The sequence below is a fragment of the Pecten maximus genome, chromosome 10 (genome assembly GCF_902652985.1).
Source record: "Pecten maximus chromosome 10, xPecMax1.1, whole genome shotgun sequence".
NCBI classification, from domain to species: Eukaryota; Metazoa; Mollusca; class Bivalvia; order Pectinida; family Pectinidae; genus Pecten; species Pecten maximus.
The window spans coordinates 25,412,996-25,424,084 of NC_047024.1; the positions used below are offsets into that span (position 1 = coordinate 25,412,996).

At 35.4% G+C, this 11,089-nt stretch overlaps 1 protein-coding gene across 1 annotated transcript; it reads right to left on the reverse strand.

Annotated features, from left to right (window-relative positions):
• Positions 1–921: 921 nt before the first annotated feature.
• On the reverse strand, positions 922–10,871 carry LOC117335967 (peroxisomal leader peptide-processing protease-like). The gene is given in 11 exon segments (XM_033896264.1): positions 922–1,393; positions 1,562–1,639; positions 2,417–2,511; positions 3,124–3,212; positions 3,615–3,736; positions 4,575–4,733; positions 5,398–5,556; positions 6,479–6,642; positions 7,410–7,705; positions 7,707–8,223; positions 10,781–10,871. Coding segments are annotated over 10 exon segments (1,686 nt in total). The 5' UTR covers positions 8,202–8,223; positions 10,781–10,871; the 3' UTR covers positions 922–1,364.
• Positions 10,872–11,089: the final 218 nt, after the last annotated feature.

The following is an 11,089-nucleotide window of genomic DNA, read 5'->3' on the forward strand; positions in this document are numbered from 1 at the left end:
TAAGAGTGGTATGATACATTGCTCGTTAAGAGTGGTATGATACATTGCTCGTTAAGAGTGGTATGATACATTGCTCGTTAAGAGTGGTATGATACATTGCTCGTTAAGAGTGGTATGATACATTGCTCGTTAAGAGTGGTATGATACATTGCTCGTTGAGAGTGGTATGATACATTACTCGTTGAGAGTGGTATGATACATTACTCGTTAAGAGTGGTACGATACATAACTCGTTGAGAGTGGTATGATACATTACTCGTTGAGAGTGGTATGATACATTACTCGTTAAGAGTGGTACGATACATAACTCGTTGAGAGTGGTATGATACATTGCTCGTTAAGAGTGGTATGATACATTGCTCGTTAAGAGTGGTATGATACATTACTCGTTAAGAGTGGTATGATACATTGCTCGTTAAGAGTGGTATGATACATTACTCGTTAAGAGTGGTATGATACATTGCTCGTTGAGAGTGGTATGATACATTACTCGTTGAGAGTGGTATGATACATTACTTGTTAAGAGTGGTACGAAACATTACTCGTTGAGAGTGGTATGATACATTGCTCGTTGAGAGTGGTATGATACATTACTCGTTAAGAGTGGTATGATACAATGCTTGTTAAGAGTGGTTTAAGCCTTCTATTGTGTATGGGAAAATGTTGATAGAAAGGTACAGACTCTTGTTGAATATTTACTTGTTTTTGTATTAAAATTCAAATGTTTATTGAATCTTATAATAATTATGTGGAATGTTTTTATCCCAAATGTAGCTTTATTAGATATTGACAGAAACGTTAACTTATTCAATCCCTTATATTCCATTGTTGACCCTGTTGACCATTGTTGCAGATATGTGTATTTATTAAATCCATGTTCTATATTTAAATGTAGACATTAAAATATAAATAACTGGAAAGTGAATCTGTTTAGTGTTTTTATTATCTTCATTGCATTCAATAGAAAATTTCATAGTAAAAACAGGCTGCTAATCAGACTACAAACTGTTACCCAAGATGGACAAGGATGTGTGGCATTGATTCAACTGACAAATGTAAAATGACTATTGCACTGACTATAAAAAACAAAGTCTTCCAAAATTCAATATGCGTGCACAATTAGTCTTGCAACATGCCAAGACAACCAATATATTATCTGGTGGGTGGGGTTTAAAAATCACTTTCTTAGTCCTGGAATGCTTTAAATAACCTGATGGTTAACACATTGACCCAGGTCTGTTGTTCTGATTATTATTAGCAGGTTTAACGTCCACTATTACGGCCTTTCAGTGGACAAATCTGACCGATACAAGTTTATTGTTTATAAATATTGGCACATCTGAATCTTCACAAATGTTTGTGTATCACAACTTGCTGGAGAAGACTTGGGCACCTGAAAGGAAAACAAAGCCATACCATCAGGATACTTACAAGTACACCACATCATTTTCTTATTATTAATTGAATGCAATTCCTCACACATAGTCATTGATGAGTCTAAAACAAATATTTAGAGAATAGTTTCCGTAGTTTTCATAACACTCCCTTTCACTGTTTTTACCTTGTTGAAACTTCTCCATTGTCCATAGGCTATGTATGTAAGGATCTCTGACACACAGGGACCGTAGAACTGATTTATCTGTAATCCACAAATAATCAGTGTTAAACCTGACTCTACTAATCTGGTTGCCACATCTGGAAATTCTATTTCTAGAAATTAATCACTTAACATGCATATGACAATTCTTTTTAAATACGTTTTCTGTACTTCCTTTTGTAATGACATTTAGGTAAATTAAGTATTATTTTAAGTGTTAAGATTTTGACATCTCTATGCTAACATATAGTTTACCCATTTCATCAACATCTGTGTGGAAACTTAAAATATTGTTCTTACAACACTATAACACTTTCTCTGGACACATGATTTATTCAGCAGTTGTGGCCCTGATTTTAACTGACCTTTGGCTTGAGTGAACCTGAATGTAACTGAACTGCAGCCTTATATATTCTGAATGTAACTGACCTTTGACCTTAAGTGATCCTGATTCCAAATAATCATTGGTTCATGAAATCGTAAATGTAAATGAACTTTCACCAATGTGCTTCTGAATGTAAATGACCTTTGACCCAAGTAATCCAGATTATAAATGGCCTTGATCCTGAATGTAAATGACCTTTGGTTCATGTGATTCTGATTACAAATGACCTTTGACCTGACAAACAGTCTTTGTTACCTAAAACATCAACAACGTTTACATAACTCACAATATAAATGGCCTTGACCTATAACTCAAAATATAAATGACCTTGACCTATAACTCAAAATATAGATTACTTTGACCTATAACTCATGATATAAATGGCTTTCACCTATAACACAAAGTTACATGAATGAAAAATCACAGACACTCACCCCCTGACTCCATGTACGAGTCCAACACTGGACTGATGGTTGCTATGGGAACACTCATATTGATATGGGGATAGCTGGCTCCTGTTGCTGTGTCTCTGTAATGAAATACATGTACAGTACATTGATTAATCATAAAGAGGTAAAAAATACAGGTCAGGCTGAAATTGTCTACATTGTTTTGAATCATCCATACCTTCGGTTCAGCAAATTTTGTCTTCACTCTACTTTGTGAACATCAACTACATGTAACTTATTTTGTCCTTTCATTTCCAAGACAAACTACCGGTATTTGTTTTATACATGACTGATATATAATTCTTGAGAAGTAGTTTAAACAACAAATATTTTACTGATTTTTAACTGCCAATTTATCATGTATTTATTGATATCCCCAGCCCCTTTCCTGATATCGTTAATGAAATGTCTTTGATACAACAGGAACTGTAGAAATTAAAGAGTCGGAGAACTTTTGATAAGTTGGTAAAACTTGTGTCAAATCCGATGGCAACATTTCCTATTTGCCATAAAACATGTTTAAATAAAACAAGAAATTCAGGTTTCCTAAAGCACCTTCAGAGAGAGTTAATGTACTAATTACCACTGATCAAATAGTTAAGATGTATCCTTAATAATACTAGATAATAAGAATGTTTATAATATTGAATGTGTACCACGTGTGGACTATCGTAAGATGACTACCCTGGTACCTTGCATTACAGACGACGAGACCGACTAGCCTACCCTCTGTGTCTACCACAGCCCCACCACTGGCCCCGGCGTGTACCGCACATGTAGTCTGTAAATACAACACACCATTATCTGTCAGTAAAAGTTGATTAGCTTGTGGTATTAGCAAAATAAGGTATTAGCAAAATAAATCTACAAATATATTTAATATGTTGCATTAGATAGAAAAAAACTTAAATTGCTGGACATTGGTGTGAAGCTGGGAACCTCTGATAACTAAATAGATGTTCAATTTAAAGACATATACCCCGGTATTTAGTGATGGAATCAGTTTGGATCAGCGGTTCTTCCTTCCCCTTTTCCAATTAGGTGCCATTACAAACAAAATGGCTACAACAAAACTTTACCCTTTCACATATTTCATTCAAATCACATTCGTTTTGTGTACCAAAACATGGAATCCTTTAATTTAGGTTTTTCAGATATTCACAACGGGAAGATTGTATGTTACCTGTATCATGACTGGGTGATTTCTGACCCTGATGACCTTTGACACAATCCCTTTAGTTACAGTGGGTTCAATGTCATATCCTCTTCCAAACAAGGCATGGCCTATCACAAATACCACTTCTCCTGTAAAAATAATGGCCTATCACAAACACCACTTCTCCTGTAAAAATAATGGCCTATCACAAACACCACTTCTCCTGTAAAAATAATCAGTTGATGTACTCTGTGAAGTCTATCACACTGTTAAACAAGGATTTGGATAAAAATTAATCAGGAAATTAGGTTTATAGATAAGAAACAAATGACATTTTACAGTAGTATCGGAAATTCCTAGTAATTTCATTCCCAAACAAGATGCCCAGTGGGCCTGCATCAGTCACAGAAAAATGCTATCATTTACACATGAACCACAGTAATTTTATACATATACATAATGTATTGTAATCTTGTACTATGCATCTCAATGCAAAGGGACCCATCCTAAAATATTTGAATCTACGTTCCCAAGATCGATATATAGAAAACTGGTGAGGCACCCCTTCTATTTGAACAAATATTCATTCCTTATTACAGATGCATTATTGTGGTAATTTATTCTTAAATCTGTATGAATGAACATTATTTTTACGATTAATGCCAATTTCCCCTATCAGGCCCCTCCTTGTGGTTTCAAGTTGGGGGGCCATAACTTCTATTGATAAAATATTGATTTATCATTACAAAATAATACTCAGTACTAAATTTGGTTAAAATTCCACTTAGCCATTCTGTACAAGTAGCTTTGTAAGGGAAAAGGGATGAAGGCCAGATTTTTGTGCCATTACATAAGCTCACTGTTCATTTACACCGGGTTCACGATTATTTCAACATTTTAAAATACAGTAATGAATATTCTTATATTTTTTTAATTTTTGAACCTGAATTTTTTTCCCATGTATACCATTATACCCTACTACAATACCTTGTCTGGGTGTCTTTTTCTTCCTGATCTCAATACAGGGCTGGAGGGTAGTTGATCGCCGCTCCAGCAGGATTCCAACGTCAAACTGCTGGCCCATAGGAACGCGGTAGACCACATCCGCTTGGTGAGATGTCTTGACACCCTTGTACAGGACCTCCACTGTATAAACACATATACATCTTCGAAATTTATCTCCACTCATGAACAATATTTATATCTGTTTGACTTTTGCAACTAATGCAGAGTAAATACTACATTTGTATCTTCGATAATGAAAATTATTAAAAGTGAAAATGTATTAATAATGAATTTTCATCAGATTCAATCAATTTCAAATGTCTTTGTTGACATGTTTAATACTGACCATATTGGACTTCAACTTATGAAAGAATGGCAGAGTCCACTAAAGTTTCTTAGGGTTGAAAGGATTAATTCATGAAATAAGTAAACAAATAATAACAAACAAGAGATTCAGTAAGGATCTTGGTACTATCGAATTATCTCGTTTATAATTATCTCAATCTTTTTTCTACTTTCCTTTAAAAAAAAATTATACATGATGCGACTGAACTTTTTGTTCTTCTGATCAGTTCCAAAACTGAGCATGCACAACTATGGATCCATCGTGAAATAGCAATAACAATCTTCAACTCACAAAATCCAAGATGGCTGCATGTCGGCCATTTTTGTTGCTCCAATCAAGGGGAACCATCACATGAAATCTCAGATTGACAAATGGAATAATTCAGATAATAATGGTGGTCTAAATAAATATGTTAATTGTATAAAATTTGGATTATTAATTAAGAATAAAATTTCTTACCTGAAGTCGGGTCACCTTTGCCAATAACATGACTGCAGGTGAGAATTATCCTATCGCCTCGCTTGTTGTCCCCCACACAGACACCAGAGCCCCAGTTACCACTCACAGATATGAGTGGTGTGTTCGCTTGAATAGATTTGATCACCTTTGATGCTGTCCCTGTTATTAAAAGCAGATGCCCGTGTTGGTAACCACGGAGAATTTTTGTAATTTTTATGGTAATTGGCTTTCTTATGAGGTGTATTCATGATTTTCAGATTAAGAGATTCTTCATTTTCGGTATACATCTTTCTTTTTTTTTTTTTTTTAGAAATTCCCACTGGAGTTAGGCAAGGCTCTCCAATTTCTGTCATATTGTTTTATGTGAATTTTTTTATCAAAATTCTTATAAAGATAAATGGTCAAAACTCTGAAAACATGTGCAATCAATGATTGCGAAAGCTCACCGGCGGCAGCAATCACACTATGTATTCATTTTTTATGTATGTATAAGCATGTCATTTTGAAATTGTACATCACATAATATCGCTCCTAGACCTCTAATTTACATGCTTTCCAAAACTTACCCCCAAAATCTTTAAAGAGGGTTTTTGTGCCAAAAAAATTAAGTTCACTAAATGGTAAAAAGCCAAAACAAATCACAATTTTTTTTGCATGATTTTGCCATAACATCACTCCTAGACCTCTAATGAATGTATAAACCATATCAGAAGGGTGTGAGGTGTATGTTTTTGGACTTAGAAGCTTTCCAAAAACTGATCCCAAAAACTTTAAAGTTTTGGGGTGGGACGCCGACGTCGGGGTGACAGCATTAGCTTTCAGTTACTCGTAACCGTTGAGCTAAAAACTGATTGTAACCAAATCAGAACTTGACCTGCATAATTCTATATCTGTATCTGTTAAAGATAAATGAGCAGAAACTAAATAATTATGAAATGATGGCAAAAAGTAACAGCTGAAAGGCTGCAAGGCCCTAATTGCGGACGTAAAACCCGTTAAGTTCACAAAATGGTAAAGGCAGGGGCATAAAAACTGACTGTGTACAGGACCTAGGATTTTAACCTTGTCTTGCCGTACTTACATCGGATGTTGTGTCTGTTGATAGCTTGATATGTGTTGTTGGACAACTTTAATGGCAAGCCATGCAGACAGTCAAGGACCTCGGACAAGGATGCTGCTAATGAAAGTCCAACCCATTCGTTATTCTTCCAACACAATGTGGCTATCATGATTCCTGTCAGAACCCTGTAACATAAAGATCAAGTTTGTCACCTGATATTGTGATGTACAACAAAACCATTACAACACTATTGAATTGCCACAAATATATCAGCATTATATTGAAACACTATTACACAATAAAACAAGAAGATTACTGCCATTTGAAAATCTCATCATCTCTTGACATCTCATCATAGCAACAAAATATGGAGACACTATCAAAATACTGACTTTAATCTATGTGCTGTTGTCTTTTTTTCATAGTGTAACAGAGCATATCATTACTTAATTCACAGCCTCCGCTAGGGATCGAACCAAGGACCTCTGGATTACTAGTGTTATGATCAACCAATCGAACAAAAGAGAAGTACTAGTTCTCTCGAGCCGTATATTCAGGCTAGTAATTACCAGTGTTACATACCTAGGTAATCCCTCTCGAGGGAAGAGCTCGTCCTTGAGTTTTCAGGAGCTACAGCAATGTTTTCACAAGTAACACTAAGTATATATTCCCTTGTCTATACATGTATATGGGCGATAATGTAATGGAGCGCAAGCGTATGTTAAGTAAAATTCAAATCTGCTAGGAATTGAACCTGGAACTTCTGGATTACTAGTCTTATGCTCAGCCAATCGAGCTAAAGAAAAGATCTCTCTAGTCAAGCGATATATTGTGGCTAATTTTACCTGGGTTACATACTTCCTCTCCAGGGATACAATGGTACAGTAAAACGTCTCATACACCCAAAACACTACCTTACTCAACCTAGATACTCTGATTCTCTCATTTTTACCGTTGTTTTCCAGCACAGAAGTAGAGGGCGCCACCTTCAGCTCCGGGGATGCACCTGGCATCAGTCAGAATCAGGATATTGTTTTTCCCTGCTAGATTACTGATGATTCCTTGGCTACGAGAATTAAAGAAAATCTCCGGACTCACACTTCCAAATGGGGTAGACTGAATTTCTACCTGGTCTCCCTGGCGACTGTTCACAGACGAGTGCACATGTAGAACGCTTTCAAATGGTTCCCAGTTCCATAACTTCAACACTAGAAAACATGGAAGCAAGCTGTAGTATTCTGGACTATTTTGGGCTTTTTTTCTCTCGATTTTCATTTCCTTGATCAACTTCGGAAAAGTTCTCCACAAAGTCCCAACTTTCTGCAGGTAACAGCTTTGAAAGAACTTGTTTCAGTGACCAACTTTGAAAAATGCACTCAACAGAACTATTATATCGTACATATCCAGGATCCCCACTTAGTCCACTATTCAGAAAATTTGGCATGAGTTTATTGTTTGAAGATTGTAACGTGTCATTTTCCTCTGAAAGACTTTCCTGAAACAAGGCTTCAATTTTGAATTGGGACAGTTGTTTTGACTGTGAGAAATGTTCCTGCTTCAAATCGTCTAGGACAGATGAATTACTCGTTAACATCTGAGACAAGAGTGATGCGTGAGTGAGGACAGTTCCATGCCGGGTGTCGATAAGGAGGCCACAGCATGTGCTCTCTGTTCCATCCTTACCATGTGATACCGACAGTGTACAACAACGCTGTGATAAAGGTAGCCGTGCGTCCTCCTCCATTTCCTTTAGGAATTAAAATTACCTGAAAAAGACATTTTAAATATTTGTGTAGATCAATTAGCAATGTATCAGGCATGGTAAATAACACAAGAGGCCCAAATGGCCTGAATTGCTCAAATAGCTATTTATAAGGAATAACGACAAAACTATTACATGTATTTACATGTATATCAAGATTTCATGTTGGAGTTTTGAGTATTCTGTGTATGAAGTGTTCAATATGAATGTTCTCTATAGATGTATCTTGTGTATGAAATGTCTGATATGAATGGAAGTTTGAGTAATCTGTGTATGAAATGTTCAATATGAATGTTCTCTATAGATGTATCATGTGTATGAATTGTCTGATATGAAGTTATGCTGATTATGGAATGTTATATATGAATGCATAATACAGCTGGTGTGTATGAAATGTCTGATATGAATGAAAGTTTGAGTATTTTGTGTATGAAATGTTCAATATGAGTACACGGTTAAGAACGTTGTACATTTTTAGTATGCAAGATAGCCAAATAATTTCATGTATGTATTAAAACTAAATAAAAACATAAACGTATGTTAAAAAAAAAAAAAAAAAGATTTCATGTTGACTGTAATATGTTAGTGATGTTTCAGGAAATGATATATGTACAATATTTCTAATAGAAGTGATATGAATCTTCGATACATTTGTAAATAATAATGTAGGGTTTTGCAGTGATACGATTCTTTGATACATTTTAAATCATAATGTAGGGTTTTGCAGTGATACGATTCTTTGATACATTTTAAATCATAATGTAGGGTTTTGCAGTGATACGATTCTTTGATACATTTTAAATCATAATGTAGGGTTTTGCAGTGATACGATTCTCCGATACATTTTTAAATCATACAGCCTATGGAAAATCATTCCTGCACCATCTAATTGACATTTTCACATAATATATGGGGGATACGATTTAGGATAATACTGTTCTTGTTTCTTTATATTGGAGTTATCCCAAGATGGATTTTGGCACCCACCATTTTATAATGGAATTATCCCTAGGGGGATTTTGGCTCCCACCATTTTATAATGGAGTTATTCCTAGAGGGATTTTGGCTCCCACCATTTTATAATGTAGTTATCCCTAGAGGGATTTTGGCTCCCACCATTTTATAATCATAATTGGTTCAATCCTACTTTGAATGTCTCTTGTTTCCTTTATAATGGAGTTATCTCTAGAGGGATTTTGTCTGCCACCATTTTATAATGGAGCCATCCCCAAAGGGATTTTGGCTCCCACCATTTCATAATCATAATTGGTTCAATCCTATTTTGAATGTCTCTTGTTTCCTTTTTGATTATTTGTTGTGTTAAAATTGTCTCGAAGCAAATTTGTTCTTGCAATTAATCTCAAAATATAACCCCTAAGTCTTTCTTCTTTTCTTCAGTGAGGTAATCACTAACTACTCCATAGGCGTTCCAAGAGCCTGATTTCAGCAGGTGGGCCAACTGCCAAGTAGCAATCCTACCTGATCATTTCAAGGTATACCCAATTAAGTATATGTGCGACCGACTCTTATGGCAGCAGGTGAAAATCTGAGGTGCATGGTTCGACGCTCCCTACCCATGTCAAAATTGTGTTTCTCAGAAAGCTTGAAACGGAACGGTCTGTGGTAATATAAATTCATGATTCTTAGGCCCACAACCCCTTATATACAGATTTATTATTGCCCTTCATTAAAATTCCACGTCTGGAGCATAACTTAAATTTGCCCACAGTTAAGTAAATGCAAGGCTCACACTAAGCCAATGTGCAGTAAGGCAATGCAAGGAGTATGAACCTTGTCATGTACATCAGTTACCCTAAGGCCTACTACTGCAGATTCAAGGCCCACATGTACATGTAGTCATAGTTTATAAAGTTTTTAATTGTCTTGTTGAAATTCCCTGTCTGGAGCATATTAACTAAATGCCCACAGCTAAGCAAAGATGATGAAACTTTTTGAGTACATCAGTTACACTTAAGCAATTTGCATTGTACTCGATTCAAGTCCCACTGCTCCTTATTTACAGAGTTATTGTCCTTTGTTTAAAGTTTGAGACCGGAACATAACAATGCATATATGCAACATGTTAAAACGTTATTATTTCCTCTTAAAAACTCTCCATTTTATCACATTTTTACAGATTTGTGTCATTAATATGACCAAATACAAAACTCACTGACAGGAAAAGCCTATAATGAAGTTGTTTTTGTTGAGCATTCATCTGTTTAAATCTTAATTGTGTAAAAGGCCTGTGGTCACTCATAGATCAGAGATTATACCAATCCCCTGTCAATAATATTATCAGCGTTATGGAAACTAAATAGCCGAAGAGGATGTCGATCATTCAAATGAGGCGTTATATATTCAGATGATTTTTTATCTAGCTATCATTTCTTACATGTATATATATGAACCTTGAACTTACAGAAAATGTATATATAAATAGCTGCTTAATGCTAAAAGGTGTGACATCCACTTAAAACTATTGATATAAACTGTGACAGTTCAATTATTATGTTACTAGAGTGATAGTAGTTTGAAAATTCACAATATTCAGTTTGTACCTAGATCCCAGCAAACCGAAACTGCACCGGCACCCCGTTTGTGTTAGCAGAAAACAAGCACCTGTTTATTTTTCATATGGTGTACTACGTCATCGATTTATGTGTAACATTAATATGCGGTCTTATTTGCAATATTTTGCAATATTTCCCCCGGGTTTCATGCGTAGTACATTGACATGTAAACTACACTTTATCAATACACAAGAATAATAGAATGGGCGCGGTCATATACGTTATATCAATGTACTAAATGAAGGAGTGGTGTATTACCACAGCCAATACATTTTTATTTCCGGTTAGAGGTCAATA